The following is a 20,717-nucleotide window of genomic DNA, read 5'->3' on the forward strand; positions in this document are numbered from 1 at the left end:
TCACAGCCCTGTGATCCTCTCCTTCCTGGGGCCTCCCTCTCCACCCCCACCCAGGGGCTCAGAGCCATCAGGATCCCCTGGAGCCTCAGGCCCACTGTCCCCAGGCCCAATGGGAAGTAGGGTTTTTCTCAAGAGCTGGAGTGCAGGGCATATTTCACTGTGGGCCTGTCCAGGTCACTTCTAGCCAGTTTTGTCCGCTGGGCTCAGGAAGTATGTTAGTCATTCAGTTGTGTCTGACTCTTTGCAATCCCATGGTCGCATACACTGTAGCCCTCCAGGCTCCTCTGTCCAGGGGATTCTCCAGACAAGAATACTAGAGTGGGTTGCTATTTCCTTCTCGAGGGGATCTTCCACTCCCAGGGATCAAACCCGGGTCTCCTGCATTGCAGGCAGAGTCTTAGTACTGTTTGAGCCATGAGGGAAGCTGCTGGGCTCAGGAGGACAGACTAAACCAGTCTTCTGGTCCTCCGCAGGCATTCCACACACAGAGGCCTCTCAGCATCGTCCTCTGCCTCCTGTGGGCTGTTTCTCTGCCTCCCCTTCCTCTCTGCCTGTGTTCTAGCCCATCAGCCAGTCTGTTTGTCCTCCACCCCACCGTCTGATTGTGACCTCCCCACCGTGCCCCTGGGCCCTGTTCCCTTGCCCCCTCACTTCCCGCATTTCTTAGAGGCTTCCCTGGTGGCTCAGATAGTAAAAAATTCTGCCTGCTGTACAGGAGACCTGGGTTCGATCCCTGGTTCAGGAAGATCCCCTGGAGACGGGACTAACAACCCACTCCAGTATTCTTGCCTGGAGAATCCCATGAACAGAGGGACCTGGCAGGCTACAGTCCATGGGGTTGCAAAGAGTTGGACACGACTGAAGCAACCAACACTTCTTCACTTAGAGGAGCCTCAGCAGTTCTCCTGTGACTGAGATGCACCTTCTTTAAGCTCAGGGTCTCTCCAGTTACCGCAGCCTCAGCCACACCTGTTCCCACAGTGCCCACCTCCATGACTGCCCCACCCCCTCCCCGTGCCCCTGCCAGGCTCCCTGCCTACCTCTCCAGCATCCCACGTGCTTGGTGCTAGGAGCTCGTTCTGTTCCAGACCCGGTGCCCACTCTCCCAAACTCCGAGCCTCTGAGTCCAGACTTCTGGGTTCTCAGTGTCTCCCCACCTTGGCCTGCAGGTCACATACCCCCTCCCACGACAGACACACACACCTGGATGTTCACAGAAGATGCTATCAGCACTCCTGGGCCCAAAGCATTGGCCTGTCTCCTTTGGAGTGCCGGGAGGGGATCTTGCTCAAGCCCTTCCCTGGGGCTGCCTCTAGCCCACACCTACCACCACTGGCTAACTGCCTGGGTCCTGCCCACCAGTAGCCAGAGGCTTCCTCCTCCACAGGGACACAGCCTGTTCCCTGGGGGCTGGGAGCAGGGAGTCTCCTGGGGTGGGCGGCTCTCTGCACTGAGGTTGGGGTGTTGGAGGTACATCAACCTGGAGGCCTCTTTTTATGGGATACTTGGGGAGGGGGAGGGCGAGGGGGGGGCGAGGGAAGGGGCAGGGTTAGATGCAGGGAGTACCTCCTCACCCTGAGAGCAGGCCCAGTAGCCACCCTTCCTGACCCAGTGACTCCTTTGGGTATTCCCTGAGCATCTGGATGACAGGTGCTCCTGCTGGGACAATGACAGGCGCCATGTCCTGAGAGCCCAGCATGCAAGGCATGGTGCTGCGCTGAGGACTGACATTCAGAGGGGGCCAGTCAGGCACCAGAGGACAGAGTGGCCCTGGTGGCTGGTGGGGTGCAGGAAGTGGTCTGAGCGAGGCACAACTAGGCTTAGGACTAACAAGGTCTCCTCCCACAGGACAGAGACAATTCTGGTGCCACAGTCCTGCATCTGGCTGCCCGCTTTGGCCACCCCGAGGTGGTGAACTGGCTGCTGCGTCACGGCAGTGGGAACCCCACCATGGCCACAGACACAGGCGCCCTGCCTGTTCACTATGCCGCCGCCAAAGGAGACTTCCCCTCCCTGAGGCTTCTCGTCAGGTCCCACCCTGAGTAAGGACCCTCTTCTCCAGGGGGCTCTGGGTGGGCTGGCGGGGGTTCTGGGGGATACCTGAGGTTGTCTCCCTCTCCAGCATGCCAGGGGAATGACTGCTTCTGGGCCATCCCATGGCCAGGGGCCTGGCCAGAGACCGTGCCTATACAAGCTGACAATTCTCCCCTCCTGGTGGGCTGCCCACAGCCACAAGCCTCGAGCCCTGCAGGCAGATCCTCCCCAGCCCACCCCAGCTCTGGAGATGGCCACACAGACCACTTCCCTTCCCCAGGATCCTTACCAGCCTGCAGCAGGCGGCCCTCTAGCTCTGGCCTGGGTTAATTTGCAAGACTGATCGAAATGGGGCATAGAGATGACGCCTAGCAGCTCCTAGACTCTAGTCAAGAAGGAGGAGCCACGGCTGCTATCCAGAGTGAAGGGAGGTAGCCCCTTGCCCAGACCCTCGCCCTGTCTCCTGGCCTGTCACAGAGCAGCTTGTCCTCCCCTGTGGCCGGCAGCTCATTCCCACTAACCAGGGGAGTAGGGCTCCCAAACCCCCTGGGGCCCTGGGCAAGCGGCTGGTCGGAGAACACCCCAGGGTGGGGTGGGGGTGCAGAAGAATGGGGTTCAGTGTAGATCCTGGGAGTCATGGAGTTCCTGGGGAGGAGGGAGCCAGGTCTTAGATGTACCTGGAGGGAAGCAGGGGTCCCGGGGAGGATACCACCCAGACCCAGAGGGAGTGGGACACCAGTGACCCTGGGACCTGAGGTGGGAACTCTGACTGGTGACCTTTGTCAGTTCAAGGGGACACCTGGGAAATAAGTGGAGACAAAGGACCCAGCCTCAGGTTGAGAGCTACAAGGTGGGATGGCCTGTCCTCACCCCTGAGGGAGAGGGGGTGGGGTGGCCACTGGCCGCCAGGGAGCAGGCAGGAAGCCAGGCTGGCCCCACAGCCAGGTGGCAGGATGGCTTCAGTGGGCAGCCCCTCGGGCAGAGGCACATGGTGTGCAGGTGGAGCAGCTGAAAGCCCCTAGGCTAGGCCCAGGATGGCTGGGCCTGGCTTGTTCTTGCTAAGCAAGGGCCCCTGGTTTGGTTAATGGGAGACCAGCAGGTGCACCTTGCGGGGCAAAGGTCTCACAGCCGTCCCCACCAGAAGCCTCTGGGTACCACTTTGGAGTGAACCCTCCGCCTCCAGACAAGCCAGGGTCTGGGTCACATCAAAATCATTGGGATTTCAAGGAGGAGTGCCCCAGGCACCCTTGGGTGTCGGCTCCCATCCTGCAGCCGTCAGCACCCCTGGGGGCTGGTCCCAGACTCCCTGATGGACTCCCAGGTAAGGACTGGGGCACTGCGCCTGTGTGTGTCCCCACCTCGGTGGTCCTCACCCCACCCCCTCACCCAACACGGAGGTCCCGAGAGGGGAGAGACAGGCTGTGCTCCTCCTCTCACACCTGCCAGCCTCCTCCATCGCACACGGTGGGTCCCAGGAAGCCAGTTTGATGGCAATGCCAACTTAGCTCCAGTGGTGTGAACTGAGGACCTCTGGCCCCCACCCCAGAAGTGCTGATGGGGGTGGGGGTGAAGCCCTAGGCTGGCCCCCAGGCCCATCCTCATGGAGAAGTCTGGGGCTTAGGACAAGCCTCCATGGGCTGGGGTTGCAGCCTTAGGAAGGCTCAGGCTGTGCTGGGGGCACCCTGGCACTCAGGGCCTGGGGGACCCTGAGCCCTCCCAGGCCATGCAGTGGGGCTGGCTGTGATTGGGCCCTGGCACCCTCTCTCTGGCCAGATGGCCTGGACCGATGAACCACCAGCCCCCCATGAATCTCAGGGAAGTGGACAGAGGCCTGGGGCTCTGTTCCCACAGAGATGTGTGGCTTGGCTGATAAGGAGGTACTTTTGTGTGACTGTCAGGCTGGGCTCAGGTAGGGGGAGGGGGCTGGGAATTGAGGTGGGGCCTGCTGGCTGGAGGACTTGGGGCCTGGCGCCCACTCCCTACCTCAGAGGTAGAGACTCCTGCTCCCCAAGGCCGGGGACCTCAGGGTGGGAGTGGAGGGCTAGGGAGGGGCAGAGGCCCAGGCTGCGGCAGGCTGCAGGGTGCAGTCAGGGGACCCAGGGAGCCTGGCTCTGGGGGAGGCCACCTGGGCTCTGCTCTCATAAGCCTGCTGTGAAACTCTGTGAATTATTCACGAGGGCTCAGCTCTCCTTGGCGGCAGGTGAGGGAGGAAGAGCTGCTACTGAGTGGGAAACTTGATCCTGTGCAGGAGGCTGTGGGCAGCCATGAGCCATGGCTGCCTTGACAAGCTGCAGAGGAGCAGGACTGGAAGTCCTCAGGGGAGGGCCTGGCCAAAGATGGGCTGTAGCTGGGGGCACTGGGAAAGACTGGAGAGTGCAGGAATGGCCCATACCCACCCACCCCTCCTCCAATCTATCCCAGTCCACTGGGCAAGTCCTCCCAGAGGCAGAGGAATTGCCACCGCGACCTCAGCGGCCACTGCCCCGTGGGACCTTCCCTCTGAGCCTCCTGGGGAAAGAGTTCTTAAGCTGCCGGCATGGGGGCTGGCTGGAACTGGGCCGGAGCTGTCCCAGGCCCTGGGTCTGAGGGAGATGGAGTCAGGAGGGTCAGCCCTCCTGGCCAAGGGCACTAGTGTCTGGTGGAGGGGGACCACAGAGGGGATGGGGAGCAGGTAGCCCTCAGAGCTCTTGACCATCCTGGCGGCAGCATCTTGGGGCCCAGGAACTGTCTCATGCTCACTCTGCCTCAGCCGTGTGCTTGCCAGGGGCTTGAGTAACAAGAAGAGAGCCCTGGGCTCTGCTGGGATGCTTAGGCCTGAGAATCGAAGCTGGGGAGAGTGGTGGGGGTTAGGTAGGGCTCCAGGCCTTGTCTTCCCCCTGGGGCCCTGCCGTGGTCTACCAGTCATGGAGAGCCAGAAAACCAGTCTGCCCAAAGATTTCTGACCAGCTCCCTCCTGCTGAGTGCCCGCAGGGGTCTGACACCAAGCAGCCATCTGAGCCTCACCCTGGGCAGTAGCTCTATAATCAGCCCATTTTACAGACAGACTTGTGTAACTAGTGGCTTATATTTTTTATTTAATTTTAATTTTTTTAAACACCAAAAACATTTTGTACTGGGGTATAGCCGATTAACAATGTTGTGGTAGTTTCGGGTGAACAGTGAAAGGAGTCAGCCATGCATATACATGTATCCATTCTCCCCCAAACCCCACTGCTCCTATCCAGGCTGGCACGTAACATTGAGCAGAGTTCCATGTGCTGTACAATAGGTCTTTGCCAGTTATCCATTTTAAATATAGCAGTGTGTACATGACCTTCCCGAAGTCCTTAAGTATTCCCTTTAAAAAATATTTATTTATTTTTACTTATGTATGTATTTGGCCGCGCTGGGTCTTAGTTGCCGTACGCACAATGTTTTAGTTGTGGCTTGTGAACCCTTAGCTGTGGCACATGGGATCTAGTTCCCCTATCAGGGCTCCAACCCAGCCCACCTGCATTAGGACTGCGTTCAGTCCTAGCCACTGAACCACCAAGGGAGTCCCCTCATCCAACTCATACTTATTGAGGATCTGCTCTGGGCCAAGTACCCAGGGCACATCAGTGAACCAAACAAACAAATGCCCTTGCCTCATGGGGCTGTAGAATCAGAAATGGTGTCTCCGAGGGGCTAGCTGACCGGCCGGGGTCCCACTGGCTCCCTGTGTGGCCTTGACCAAGCTACACCTCCTCTCGGTCTGTCTCCCACTCCTGTTGTTGTTCAGTCACTCAGTCATGTCTGACTCTTTGCAACCCCATGAACTGCAGCATGCCAGGCTTCCCTGTCCTTCACTATCTCCTTGCTCAAACTCATGTCTGCTGAGTTGGTGATGCCATCCAACCATCTCATCCTCTGCCACCCCCTTCTCCTTTTGCTTTCAATCTTTCCCAGCATCAGGGAAATGAGTCGGCTCTTCACATCAGGTGGCCAGAGTATTGGAGCTTGAGTTTCCCACTCCTGGCCCGGGCGCTAATCTCTTAGGGCCTTTCATGTTCATCTGGGATGCCTGTTTTCCTTCCATAATACTGAGTTTCGTGGAAGCTGGCTGCTCCTGGAGCCCTGTCCAGCTGGAAGGTTCAGGCAGCCCTGGCCTCAAGCAAGAAGCCTCAGCTGCTCACATACTAGGGAGCCCCAGACCTATGGCTCAGCTCCCCCTTAGAAGGCTGAGGGCCTTTGCCTGGGACTGGGGCTGCTGTTCCCTGACAGGCTTCTGTTTCTACCACAGGCAGTGGGGTGCATTCACTCTCAATTACCACTCCCTGGTCTGCCCTTGTATTTGCTGAGATTCCCTGGGCAACGGAGCCTGGGGGAGCCCACACTGGCACACGGGGGACACTGAGCCAGGTGGGGAGGCTCTGAGAAAGGAGGGACCTGATGGAATCATGGCCCATAGGTAACTCCTGATCTAAGCCTGTCATGGCACCCAGGCCCAAATTGGCCTCTCTGCCCTCTTCCTGTCTACCTGTACCCACCTTTGAGACCACAGATCAGATCCCTGGTCAGGCCACAGGCTTCTCCATCACTGACAGAGAAGGCCACTTCCTGTAGCAGCCCAGAAGCCCTCCTCACTCTGGACCCCCGCACCTCACCTGCAGCTGCTCCCTAATCACCAACTCTGCTCTGTCTCTCGGGTTTCCTTACTGCTCCTGCAGCAGGCCGGTGCCCTCTGACCTCTGGCCTTTGCTCAGGTCAACCCGCTTCAAGAATACTGAAGTGGTTGCCATTTCCTTCTCCAGTGGATCACATTTTGCTCAATGGACACGAATTTGAGCAGACTCTGGGAGATAGTGGAGGACAGAGGAGCCTGGTGGGTTACAGTCCATGGGGACACAAAGAGTCGGACATGACTTAGTGACTGAACAACAGCAATGGGTCATTCCCATTCTCTTCCCCAGAAAGCCCAGGGTTGCTCCCTTCCCCCTCCAAGTCTTTGCTCCCTGTGCCTTCCTCAGACTGTCATGTCCCCAGGACACAGACACACACCCTCCCTACCGGTCTTCCTCACTCTCCCCACTACTTGGCATTACTCTCTGTGCACCTTAGCGCGTCCTCTTATCATCTGGATCCCCCTGTAATGAGAGCATCTCTTCCTCTCCATCCTGCATCCCAAGGGCCTGACACTTCATTAATACTCACCGAAGGAGGGAGGAGTCTGGAATCCACCGGGTCTTGTCCGGCCCTGCCTGCAGCTCACTGCCTGTGACCTCAGACGGAACTCCCTCCAGGCCTCCTGGAGCCCATGGGCAAATGGACCAGCTGAGGCCACACACAAGGAGGCATCACAGAATTCCAGGCCCAGCTGCCCGTCTCACTCACCCCCATGTCTACTCACTCAACAACTAGCACCCAAATGTAACCTAAGTGCCCACCCTGCTAATGCTGGGGATGTAGTGAGTCCTCATGGCTTCATGGAGCCGACTTGGGGCACTCCCAGGGGCAAAGAAGGGGCCAGACCAAGAGCGTGTGTACACACAGAGACGCTCCTGCTCATGCACCAGTGCGTTGGGTGCCCTGGTGGCCCTGGTGGACCCAGGTTTGAGAGGGCAGAGCTCTGCTGTCTTCACTGTTTGCCCCGTCCTGGCCTGTGGAAGCCTCCTAATGGGTGTCCCTGGGATGAATGAAAAAAGTGCCAAGACAATTCAAGAGTCACACGTGCTGTGAAGTGGACCACGGTAGTTTGAAGGCACTGGTTGAGAGATTTCTTTAAAATGAGGGAGTCCAGGAAGGCTTTTCTCTCTTTCTTTTTTAAATTATTTATTTGGCTGTGCTGGGTCTTAAGTCATGACACACAAGATCTTTAGTTGCAGCATGCAAACTCTTAGTTGTAGCATGTGGGATCTAGAGTCCTAGCTACTGGACTTCCAGGGGAGTCCCAGGAAGGCCTCTGCGGGGAGGTGAGAGCTGAGTGGGAAAGGGCCTGCCCTGCCAAGACCTGGCTTGGGAGCATAGCAGGTAGAACTGGCCGGGGCAGTGGCCCTGGGGGGTCACACTTGTCCTCATGGTGAGCCAGGAGGGCCTGGAAGTCTGGGAGAATTACAGACCAGTGAAGGCTTATTCCAGGCTTGCTGATGGGTTGGGTGTAAAGCTGTTTGTTCTAGAATCTTCCTTAAATCAGGGCTGCGTTTCTTCCCCAGGCCGGTCCTGATTGTGGATCATTTCAAATAAGTGCAGAGGTGTGATCAGAGAATAAGAGACCTAGCCCCGCCAAAGGCTCCAAGACTTTCCGTTCCAGTGACCTTACCCCACACCCAGATCTAAAAGGGGTGGAGATCAGCCCCTGCCAGACCTCCCTGGGGGCAGAAATTATTGCCAGTGGGGAGGATACTGAAGACACTGTTCTGTGACCAGGGTCTGCCTCCATGGGCAGCTCAGTCCTTGTTCCTCGTGGCAACAGTTGCAGGAAGCTGCCACCAGTCCTGGATGGAGATTTTCAGCAAACCCTTCCCAGCATCCCATGATTCATTTGTGTCATCCAGGATGACTTAATAGTTACAGTCTGTCCATATCATCTTTGTTCCCAAGAGGAAGAAAAGTATACCTCTTGATTTATGTGATGGTTGCTAGGGAAACTCAGACTTATAAAAGAAGTCAAGTGTTTCCAAAGACTCCTAGAGCTTGGACTAAAGGGAGGGTGGCCTGGTGTCCTTTACTGAAATGGGGACCAAAAGGGTGGGGTGAGGGAGTCTAGAGAGATTTGCTCCATGGGAAAGCATGTAAAGGGTGGATTCCCAGTGGTCAGGACTCTGTGCTTTCATGGCCAAGGGGGTGGGTTTCATCCCTGCTTGGAGAACTAAGATCCCACAATACATGGGGAATGGCCAAAATTTTTTTAAAAATTAAAAAGAAGAAAAAAGCATGTGAATTTCAAGAAACTGCTCAGTGCCTGGATGGTTGAATGGGCTGAGGGGGGTGCCGCATGTACTCCAGGTCCAAGCTGGAGAGATGAGTGGCATTAGGTACAGGTGGCCTTTGACCCCAGGAAATAGATGACCTCACCAGGAGCAGAGTGTGTTTAGAAAGGAGGTTTTGGAGCACCCCAACATTTGGAGGTCAGGTGGCCATCCAGGGCCTACCCAGCCAAGGAGGCTGAGAAGACCTGGCCTGAGCTTGTTGGTACCAAGAGGAACAGGTGTTCAGGAGCGGGAGGGGACAGCAGATGAGGCTGGTAGTGTGGAGGTGATGGTGTTGAAGCCTCTGGGGGCCACAGGGGGTTGTTAGGTCAGACTGGGGCAGCGGTACCAGGAAGCCAAGACCTGCCTCCCTGGGAGAAAACTTGCTATTTTCCAAGGTTTTCCCCTTTGTCTCTCACAAGAGGCATGAAGAGACCACAACTGTGATACCGATTTGTCCTATGTGGAAACTGAGGCCCGGGAAGGTAAAGAACACGCCCGGCCCTGCAAACTGCAAAGTCAGGGTGGAGGCCAGGGCAAAGGGCAGGGGCTTGGACTGGACTGGTCACCCATGGCGCCACTATGGCCAGAACTCGATGGGCTGGAGCCACTGGGGTCCCCTGAGGCCCCACCCCTATGCTCCAGTGACTCCCCACGGTCAAAATACTGCCCGGCCTGACCCATGCTTGGTGGAGCCTGGATACCCCAGGCCCACAGTGCCCCACCGGAGGCACAGGGAAGAGGGATCCTAAAACACATGGAAGGTGCTAGGCCTTGCTGAGGGCTCTCCAAGAATGTCTCAGGGTCGATTATTATCCTTACTTCATGGACGGCTTTGTGAACGGAGAGCGCATGCAAGACACTGCTTGCGAGCAGCCCGCAGGCCAGGCCCTTCTTGCACTGAGGCCCCCTCTGCCTCTCGAGTGAGCCTGGCTCTCAGTCTCCTCTGTAAAAGAGAAGCAATGCCAACACTTCCCCTATAAGGGCATTAGGCGGACTAGATGGGGGACACGTGTACTGTGCTCCCTTCCACGCTCAGCACAGAGCAACTGTTCAGTGGATGGTACTTGCTATCCCTGTTATGTGTTAATCCTTACATATAACTTATACTACATACCATAAACTAGTTATGTATATGTATACTACCATTTACATACACATAAGCTTATATGTATACTACTATATAAATTCGCTTCTCTTTCCATCTAAACTCATTATTTCATTCCTTGTGCTCATCCATATTTTAAAAAGTTATTTATTTATATATTTATTTGGGTGCTCTGGGTCTTAGTGGTGGCATGCCAGCTCTAGTTCCCTGACCAGGGTGACCAGGGATCAAACCTGAGCCCCCTGCATTGGGAGCTTGGAGTCTCAGCCCCAGGACCACCAAGGAAGTCTTTCATCCATATTTTTGTAGTTTTCTTCAGTGAGAGTGAGGGTGCCCATTCTTCTTGCCTCTAAGCTGATGTAGAAGAGGGGAATAAGGCTGGGACCCCCTTTCCCACCCCAGCCCCATGTTCTGGGGTCTCCCAGGCTGGGGGCTGTGACTCTAGAATGGGTTACTGAGCATTTGCTTTGTAGCAGAGCCTCCAGATGGGTGTCAACCAGTGGTCAGGTGGGAGGCTATGGGCTGGACTGCCCCTTCCTGCTCAAGTCCTGCTCTGTGCCAGCTTCTGAGACCTTCTGAGATCTCAGGCTGGCTGGACACCCGTGGGTCATGAGTTACCTGCTGAGCAGGAAGGACTGGGAGAACAAGGCTCCAGGCAGATCTAGCGCCCTGAGCTGTGTGCATTGTCTCAGCCCTCCCTCGAGAGCCCAGTGGGCCCTGGGCAGTGGCCCCTCCAGTCCCCAGTCCCCAGTCTCCAGGACCCCAGCACTTGCTGTGCCTTGGTTGTTGTTGTTGTTCAGTCCCTACTAAGTCATTTCTGACTCTTTGCGACCCCATGGACTGTAGGGTCACCAGGCTCTTCTATCCTTCACTATCTCCCGGAGTTTGCTCAGACTCATGTCCATCAAGTCAGTGATGCCATCCAGCCATCTCATCCTCTGTCATCCCCGTCTTCTCCTGCCTTCAATCTTGCCCAGCATCAGGGTCTTTTCTAGTGAGTCAAGTCTTCACATCAGGTGGCCAAAGGACTGGAGCTTCAGCTTCAGCATCAGTCCTTCTAATGAATATTCAGGGTTGATTTCTTTTAGGATGGACTGATTTGCTCTCCTTGCAGTCCACGGGACTCGCAAGAGTCTTCTCCAGCACCACAATTAGTGCCTTAGTTACACGGTGAATAATTCAGGCCATGCAGTGTTAGTCATGAAATATTAAACAGGCTCCTCCTGAAGCACCAGCATGTGAATGGCAAGGGGGAGGGGTGGGGACACTGGCACCAGGGCGTGGAGGCTGGTGGCCGAGAGCCAGCACCTTCTCCAGGTACGGTGTATGGGTGGGATCATCACCTCACTCCACCGTGACACGGGTTGGGTAATGGAGGGCAGCCAGGCAGGGTCCCAGGCTGAGTGTCAGCCCTGGCCAGTGGCAGTTGTGTCTAAGGAGGAGGTTCCCACATCAGGAAGATGGAGAGATCTGGGGCTGGGTGCCCAGTGGGGGCTGCGGGCAGCCTGCGCAGCGGGCAGAGGTCAGGAAAGTGGACGGGGATGGGGTCTTAGGGACAGGAGAAGTCAGCTGAGGGTCCGAGGGGTATGTGAAAGGGAGGGGCCAAGTCATGGGTGGGTGACAAGAGTGTGGATGATGGAGTAGGGGCCCGGGTTGAGGAGGACTGGGTGGCCTGGTGCCCTCATTAATGGAGACATGGCTGGCAGTTGGATGAGGGAGGCAGGGCATAGATGGTGGGGGTGGAGTGTGTGATTGTCGTGAACAAATAGATGGGGGAGGCATATGGGTGGGAAGGTATGATGTCCGATGAAAATTGCAGGTCCTGGGGCCCAGAGTCCTGATCCAGCCCAGAGGGACTTAGCTCCTACTCTCCCCCACCCTCCGTCCTGGACCCTCTGGGAGCTCCTGGGTCTGGGCCTAGATTGTGGCTCCACCTTGTGCTCATATCTGGTAACTATACCCTGGTGTCCACACCCATTGTGAAGTCAGAAAAACTGAGGCACGGCCAGACCAGCGTCCCTATTCCCCAGCAGCACTCCACTTCTTGAGAGTGGCTCTCCAGTTAAGACCCTTCTGTGGGAGTTGGGAGCAGGGATGAGGGGCAGTGACAGCTGCAAGCTAGGCCCCAAGGAAGCCTGAGGGATGAAGACAGGAAACGGCCCCTCCTCCACTCCCTTGGTTCTTGCTGTGCACCTGGCCCTCCATCACACAGATGTGTGCTCACCACTTACCAGCTGTGTGACCTTTGGCAAGTCACAGCCCCTGGGCTTCAGGTGCCCCTCTGCAAAATGGGAATGACAGTAAGACTTAAGGAGGGTGTTCACTGAGAATCTGCCTGCTAGTGTCACGGCACATGGGACATGCTCAGTGGATGGCATTCACCTGTAGGGTGGCCAGACTGACAACAACCACAGGACAATTTTAATTTTGGATAAACAACAATTAACAGTTTAGAATATGTATGTCCACATGCCCAGTGGGCATATACTTACACTAGAAAATTATTTGTTGTCTCTGGTGGTTCAGTGGTAAAGAATCCACCTGCCGATGCAGGAGACACAGGTTCAATCCCTGGGTCAGAAAGATCCCCTGGAGAAGGAAATAGCAACCCACTCCAGTATTCTGGCCTGGAAAATTCCATGGACAGAGGAGCCCGGCAAGACGTTCATGGCGTCGCAAAGCATTGCACACAACTGAGCGACTAAGCACATCCAAAGTTCAGATTTTTTGTGTGTTTTATCTGGTGACATTACCACTCTGCCCTCTGGGAGTTTAGTCTTCTGGGGGCTGCTGCTGCTGCTAAGTCGCTTCAGTCGTGTCCGACTCTGTGCAACCCCATAGACGGTAGCCCATCTGGCTCTACCATCCCTGGGATTCTCCAGGCAATAACACTGGAATGGGTTGCCATTTCCTTCTCCAATGCATGAAAGTGAAAAGTGAAAGTGAAGTCGCTCAGTCGGGGGTGGCAGAGGCCAAAACAAGTTTTGATCCACTGGGCGTGACAGGTGGCCCATGGAGTGAACCCAGGGCAGTATGGGGCACAGAGGCTGGAAAAGCCTGTTCTTGTAGTGGAACAAGCCTCGTGGAGGAGGGATCTGTACTGAGTCTTTTTAAAAATATTTATTTATTTATTTATTTGGCTGCACCAGGTCTTAGCTGCAGTATAAGGGAACTAGTTCCCTGACCAAGGATGGAACCCTGGGCCCCCTGCCTTAGGAGTGTGTAGTCTTAGTCACTGGACCACCAGGGAAGTCCCTGTACTTAGTCTTCAAGAGAGATGGGAAGAGCATTCCCAGTCAGATGGGGGACGTAATCAAAGACACAGAGGTCAGACAGCGAGGACTCACAGTGACAATGGATCCATGTGGCTGAAAAGGTAGGGGGAGGCCAGATCACAGCATCCTTGTAGACCTCGGTAAAAAGGTGAGATGTTTACTGAGGGCAGAGACTAGCTCAGTCACTAGACGTGCACTGTAGAAAGGAGGCTGCGAGGGGTAGGTGGGGAGCAAGCCAGAGGGCCCCCACCCAGGAAGGCTGGCACAGGACTGTGTCCAGAGGGAGTTGGGGGGCCGGGCCCAGCGACTAGGTCTTCTCCAGTTACCCTCCAGGGCTCCCTGGAAGCGGTCAAGGGGCGAAGGAGGCTTTGGAGGGGGATGGGCGCTGAGAGCCCACGGTGGGTGCTGCATCTTCCGCAGGGGAGTGAATGCCCAAACCAAAAACGGTGCCACGCCCCTGTACCTGGCGTGCCAGGAGGGCCACCTAGAGGTGACGCAGTACCTGGTGCAGGAGTGCAACGCGGACCCGCACCTGAGCGCCCACGATGGCATGACCCCGCTGCACGCCGCAGCGCAGATGGGCCACATCTCGGTCATCGTGTGGCTGGTGAGCTCGGGGACACGTCGGGGTGGGGCCCTGGGGACGGGGCCTGTACTCGACGGGGGCGGGGATAGGAGGGGGCTGGAGCCCAGTCCCCGCCCCTCTCCGCCCCGCCCCCTCTCTCCTAGGTGAGCTGCACCGACGTGAGTCTGTCAGAGAAAGACAAGGACGGCGCCACGGCCATGCATTTCGCGGCCAGCCGCGGCCACGCCAAAGTGCTCAGCTGGCTCCTGTTGCACGGCGGCGAGATCGTGGCCGACCTGTGGGGCGGGACCCCGCTGCATGACGCCGCCGAGAACGGGGAGCTGGAGGTGAGGGCGGGGCGCGGGCGGGCCCGGAGGCCAGGCGAGAGCGGGAGGGGCGGGCGCCCTCTGCTGGCGCCACGCTCGCAGCACAGCTCTGCCCCCGTGCCGAGGTCCCGGCTATGGGCCAGGGGTCCTCACTGAGCGCCCCTGCAGTGCTGCCAGATCCTGGTAGTGAACGGCGCGGAGCTGGACGTCCGCGACCGCGACGGGTACACGGCCGCCGACCTCGCGGACTACAACGGCCACAGCCACTGCACCCGTTACCTGCGCACCGTGGAGAACCTGGTACGCCCAGGGCGCTGCTCCCCCCTCACCGTGTCATTGCACTCCCCTACCCTGCCCCCACCTTCCCTAAGGGGTACGTGTTGTTACCCCTTTTGCCACAGAAGAAGCTGAGGTTCAGAAAAGTGAAGCCCCTTGCCCGAGGTCACAGGAATAAGTGCCCTAGACCACTACCCCACATGACGTCTCAGCCCAGGACCACTGACCACTGGGGAGTGAGGGGATGCAGGCAAAAATATCGGGGGAAAGAGGACCAGCCTCATCGTGATGAGACCCAAGGCTCGGATAAACGACACTTACACACAGTGGGAACAGTACAGTGCATTCACCTGCCCCCAGGTATTAATTAGCTCATTTAACTCTCAGGCTTTCCAGGTGGTTCTAGTGGTAAAGAACCCGTCTGCCAATGCAGAAGTAAGAGTTGCGGGTTCGATCTCGGGGTCAGGAAGATCCCCTGGAGAAGGGCATGGCAACCCACTCCAATATTCTTTCCTGGAGAATCCTATGGACAGAGGAGCCTGGGGGGCTACAGTCCATGGGGTCGCAGAGTCAGACATGACTGAAGCGACGTAGCATGCACATACATCCATTTAACTCTCACCACCCCACCCGCCAGGGACTTCCCTGGTGGCTCAGAGGTAAAGAATCCACCTGCCAATTGCAGGAGGCATGGGTTTGATCCCTGAGTGGCGAAGATCCCCTGGAGAAGGAAATGGCAACCCACTCCAGTATCCTTGCCTGGGAAATCTCATGAACAGAGGAGCCTGGTGGGCTACAGTCCACCGGGGGTTGCAGTGGACTCTTTGCAGTCCATGGGATTGCAAAGAGTTGGACACAACTGAGTGCGTACACACATACGTACCATCCTCTGAGGTAGGAAGTGCTAATGTCCCCATTTCACAGATGGGTAAACTGAGTTTTGGGGAGACCCAGTGGCCTAACCTGGAGATCCCGCTCTTCATCACTACTCCCATGTTTGCTCACTACATGGCTACTTCATAATTGCAAAGCTGTGTTACTCTTTTTAAATTATTTTATTATGGTTACAAAGCCATGAAGTAACCCACTGGGACTTGAGCTCAGGTGTGGGTGGCTCCCAGTCCAGGGCTCTGCCTCATCTGGTGCAGGAGGGGAGGAAAGAGGGCTGATTTCACAGGCATCTTCAGAAGGGGCAGCTTGGCCATGAGAGGAGCTGCGAAATGAGGCTGGGGGAAAGAGGGTCGATGGCCTCTTGCCCAGAGCACTGCATGAGCACATGGGGACACCCTGGTTCTGGGGACCTCAGAGCACAGCAAGGCCCAGGGGTCAGAGACTGCTCTGGTCCCGAGGAAGAACTCACCCCACACCAAGCCTGGGGTGGTAGAGAAAGTAGTATGCTTCAGGTAGTGAGCAGCCTGTCACTGGGGTATACAAGCAGAAGTGGACATTGTGAAGGGCATTTCTGCACTGGGGTGGGCTCCTTTCCACTGAGAACATCTGAAATTGGGGGTGGGGGGAACAGTGCCTCCTAATGGAAGCTGTGGCTGCAGGCAATGAGCAAACAAGAACCACTCCTTGAATTCTGGCTGTAGTAGGTACCCTGCCTAGTGCTTTACAGGGTAATCACAGTTAATATGCACCGTATATTAATATTGTCAGCTGACACATATGGTATTTACTGGCTACCATGCACTGGCACTTCACTAACCTTTAAAATATTTGTTGCAATATAATGAGGCAGGAAGTACTGTTATTCCCACTTACAGATGAAGAGTTTTAGGTGCAGACAGAAAGGACAAGGGACAGAAAGGTCATGCATGGAACTAGTAAGTGGGGGAGATGAAATTTGAAACCATCACCCCCAGGCTGCAAAACCTTTGCCCCAACCTCTGTTATCCGCAGGTCAGGGCTGGGCACCCCTGGTGTGCACTGCTGCCAGCCAAGGTTCCCCATGGCTCATGGCTTAGGCAACAGGGCCTGGCCTCGCTGAACCGGGTGGGGTGGGGAGGCGCTTGTCCCCTCACTAGGCGGGACCAGCTGCAGTGAGACAGATCCAAGCCATGGAGGATACTGGCCCAGAAAAGGCAAACACTCCTGCAGAGCCCCTAATTACGGGGCCAATGAGCGTGGCCGCTGAGCTGTTACCTGGTGCCAGGCCTGCCTACCATTCCCGGGGGGCCTGTGACACTTCTCAGGCAGGGAGGGGGCTCAGGGCAGGGAGGAGCAGGCCTGTGCAGGAGGCAGCAGCGAACAAGCAGCAGTCTTGCCGGCAGCAGGGCCAGCATGGGCAACGTAAGCAGAGCCCCCACCCTAGCCTGCTCCCAGGCGGGAGGGTCAGGCCGTGGGCAGGGGCAGAGGCAGTGGTGGGGGATGGCTGAGCTCAGGCTGATCTCCCCCACCTCAGCTGGGCCACCCCAGGCCCCACCCTTTCCCCAAAGGCTCCATGAGGAGACTGGGGCTGGGCTGGTGATGGAGTTTGCTCCAGGCCAGCAGGGAGAGATGGGGGTTGATGGCCCATCCTGGAGGATCAGTCTTTCCTGCAAGTTGTGGGTGCTGTGCACCTATCCCCTATCACCAGCTGCTCAGATGTTCTTACCCACTCAGTGCCTATGCCCCCTTGCTGCTCTGGAGCCTGGGCCCTCTGCCCGCTGATGAGAAAGGGGAAGGCTGGTGCCATGGGTGCCCTTGCTTGGGGTCCAGCCCAGCACCCTCTCTTCTGGCAGTCCCCAACCCCTGAGCTGAGACCAACCAGGGCTGGGATTTTGTCAGGAACCCATGGTCCTGCTGTTGGGGGGCTGGGTTTGAATCTCAGCCTGGGAAGAATCTGAGAAGCGACCTTCTCATGACGGGGAAGGGAGCCAAGAAAGGCAAGTGGCTTGACCGAGGTCACATGGCAGGACCCTGGCCTGGAGTGTGCTGGTCTTTGGAGCGGGATTGCCCTTACGGCCTCCTCTACCACTCAGAGTGTGGAGCACCGCGTGCTGTCCCGGGATCCATCCGCTGACCTGGAGACCAAGCAGCCTGACTCGGGCATGTCCTCGCCCAATACCACCGTGTCAGTCCAGCCACCGAACTTTGACCTCAGCTCGCCCACCAGTACCCTCTCCAACTACGACTCCTGCTCCTCTGGCCACTCCAGTGTCAAGGGCCAGCGCTCTGTGCGTGGTGAGTGGGCCTGGAGGAGGTGGGAGGGGAGCAGATGAGAGCTAGCCCACTGGGCCCTCAGGGCCATCCCTGGACCTACTGTGCCCGTGGCTGACACTGGAGACTGCCCAGGTCACCAGGAGGGGACGCTGCTTCTGGTGAGGACAGGGGACACTCATGCTTGTATGTGTCCATCACAAACATGCCTGTACATCCACAGGTACCCTCCCACCCACAGAAGCTACATGCACCCCACTTACAATTCATCCTTGTTCACCCAAGTTCCCCAGACATTACACACGCCTACCCACACTTGAGTGCACACTTACACATGTGTACACACAATCTATAAATATGAATACACAGACATGTGCACACACTTATACTACCTGCACACACTCATAGACCCCAGGTCTAATGCAAACATATTCATAAGTACAAAGAAGCATGTCCACACATTCATGAACACACATGAATGCACACTCAGGCAGAAGCCAGCCACGTATGTCCACACATGCTGACCACGCCCTAGCTTAGGTGTGATGCCGGATTCAGGCCACCAGGTGGTAGCCTGCAGAGCTGACAGGCACCCTGCAAAGCTGGGGTGTGGCCATCCAGACTCCTGTCACCTGCCCTGACAGATCTGCGCTGAGGAGCCACCCCTCTGCCCTCCAGGTAGCTCTGCCCTGTAAGCCCGTCCTGGAGCCCAGACCCTCTGCCAGCTCCCCTCCAACCTGAGCACAGTGCAGGGCTGTGGGTGGGCAGGGCCAGGGTGATGGTGGACCACAGTGGAGCCATGCATGCCAAGCTCCACTGAAGCCAGACTCCCCCAGTGGCAGGTCATTTCCAGGCAGAAGAGGGGTCTCCAGCCGGGGGTCAGCCTTTCTGAAAACTCCCCAACCCATCTTTCCCTCCCTCTCAGGGGTTCCCAGGCCAAGAGCAGCAGACATACAGAGCTACATGGACATGCTGAGCCCAGAGCCGGACCTCCCCCGTGGCAAGGTGGAGAAAACCAAAGCACCACCGCCACCACCCGGCTTCCCTCCACCACCCCCACCCCCAGGCACCCAGCTGCCCCCACCCCCACCAGGCTTCCCAGCTCCCAGGCCCCCTGAAGGGCTACAAGCAGCTGACATCTACCTGCAGACGAAGAACAAACTCCGACATGTGGAGACCGAGGCCTTCAAGAAGGAGGTAGTGAAATCCCCCCACACACAGCCTGCCTCCCTCCAGATCTGGGAGTGGGCTGATGGGAGACGGTGGAGGCCAACAGCTAGCCCGGCTCGTGGGTACAGGGCGAGGGATGGGGGTCCCCAGTCCAATGGCCTGTTCAGGAGTCAAAACTTCTGCTCAGTTCCATGGTGACCCAGGGCTGGATGCTGGAGACAGGGAGACAAGGAAGACATAGCTACCACCCTTTGGGGGAATGGGGAGCAGGAGAGGCATGAAGGAACATATACCCTGATAGCCATGCCTTTCAGGAGCTGGATCCTCACCCCATCTTGCCCAGAGGAGCAGGGTGTCTTGGAGATGGCAGAGAATACATGTAAACTGCCTCCCCACAGACCTACATGTACCTAGCTCTGGGCACAGGGGGAGAATGGCTCCCAAGGGAGTGTCTTCCAGGTGGGAGATGCAGGCAGTAGTGAAGGTGAGGGTCGGAGGAGGGTGGAAGGGAGCACCAGAGGGAGCACCAGTAGGGCTCAACACCCTCAGCAGTGGGGGCTGGAGGCAGGGGGTAAGCTCCCCAGTTTGGGGCTTCAGCTCCCAGGTGAATAGACAAGCTGGTTCTAAGATGGGGTCTCTCCCTGGGGAGAAGCAAGCTAGTGAGAGGGGGCTGAGTTCAGGGGGTGCTCTGAGTGTGAGGGACCCATGATGCAGGGCATGGAGGATCCTGGCCAAGGCTTTAGAGCAGGGAAGATACAAAGGGCTGGCATGGACAGCTCTGAGAATCCTGGGTGGCACAGAGGCCCAGAGGGAGCCCTGGAGTTCTGGCCAAGAGGAGAAAACCAGGCTGGTCTGAGATGGGAGGGCCCCTGAGACCTCAGGTGACTGAGTCTGGGGTAAAGAATGCTGCTGCTGCTAAGTCGCTTCAGTCGTGTCCGACTCTGCGACCCCATAGACAGCAGCCCACCAGGCCCCGCCGTCCCTGGGATTCTCCAGGCAAGAACACTGGAGTGGGTTGCCATTTCCTCCTCCAATGCATGAAAGTGAAAAGTGAAAGTGAAGTCGCTCAGTCGTGTCCGACTCTTAAGGACCTCATGGACTGCAGCCTACCAGGCTCCTCCGTCCATGGTATTTTCCAGGCAAGAGTACGGAAGTGGGGTGCCATTGCCTTCTCCAGGAGTAAAGAATAGAGCCCCTCTAAGGTCCTGTGGTTCTCTCTCAAGCCCAAGGCAAGCTCTCCAGAGCCAAGCTCAGTAACCAGTTCCCACAGGTGACCCAGGTCACAAAACCACTGGGTGGGGGAAGGGAAGGATACAGTCCCTGCAAGGCCACCCGTCTACACCCTTCTTGCCACCTCAGACCAGGCCTTCAGTGGCTTCCCTTTTCATCTCTGGAAGGTGGAGGGGGCCCAGGAGAGGCCTGCAGGGTGCCTTGGGCCAGTGGACTTTCCCGGCCGAGCTAGGGGGGTCTGCTCTCAGCCTCCAGCCGCAGGACTGGTGGCCCGGCCTGCGCTCCCTCCCCTCCGCTCCCCTGAGCCAGAGCACCAGGACTGCGCGGTTCTGTGCCCCTCCCGGGTGTGTGCGTGCCCAGAGGCAGGCGCTGGGCCGCTCCACAAAGGGCTCTTTGTGTGCTCCGAGCCCCCCGCCACGGCTTTTTCCCGACCGCGGGCAGGAGCAGGGTCGCGGCGTCCGCGCCTCGGGGCTGCAGGGGGCGCCTAGGGGGCAGGCCGGCCCAGAAAACGAATCCTGCCGTGTCGCGTTTCCTTGCAACGTGAGCCCGGCCGGGTGGGGCTCGGAGGGTCCGGGGCCACCGCAGGGACGCTCGGACTAAGGGTGGGGCAGAGGACAGCCCCTGCTAGGTGACTTGGCCTTTGGCCCCTCCGCCTCTTGTCTTTCT

At 57.4% G+C, this 20,717-nt stretch overlaps 1 protein-coding gene across 6 annotated transcripts in view; it reads left to right on the forward strand.

Annotated features, from left to right (window-relative positions):
* ESPN (espin) overlaps positions 1 to 20,717 on the forward strand; it is a 33,579-nt gene that overhangs the window by 2,124 nt on the left and 10,738 nt on the right. For 5 of the 6 annotated variants that reach the window (XM_044942937.2, XM_044942938.2, XM_044942940.2 and 2 more), the window contains exons 2-7: positions 1,849 to 2,042; positions 13,764 to 13,950; positions 14,073 to 14,255; positions 14,403 to 14,534; positions 17,474 to 17,675; positions 18,577 to 18,848. In XM_044942937.2, coding sequence (XP_044798872.2) covers positions 1,849 to 2,042; positions 13,764 to 13,950; positions 14,073 to 14,255; positions 14,403 to 14,534; positions 17,474 to 17,675; positions 18,577 to 18,848 — 1,170 coding nt within the window. The remainder of the gene's footprint in view (positions 1 to 1,848; positions 2,043 to 13,763; positions 13,951 to 14,072; positions 14,256 to 14,402; positions 14,535 to 17,473; positions 17,676 to 18,576; positions 18,849 to 20,717) is intronic. The other variant, XM_044942942.2, reaches the window with a different exon arrangement.

Source organism: Bubalus bubalis, chromosome 5 (genome assembly GCF_019923935.1).
Source record: "Bubalus bubalis isolate 160015118507 breed Murrah chromosome 5, NDDB_SH_1, whole genome shotgun sequence".
NCBI classification, from domain to species: domain Eukaryota; kingdom Metazoa; phylum Chordata; class Mammalia; order Artiodactyla; family Bovidae; genus Bubalus; species Bubalus bubalis.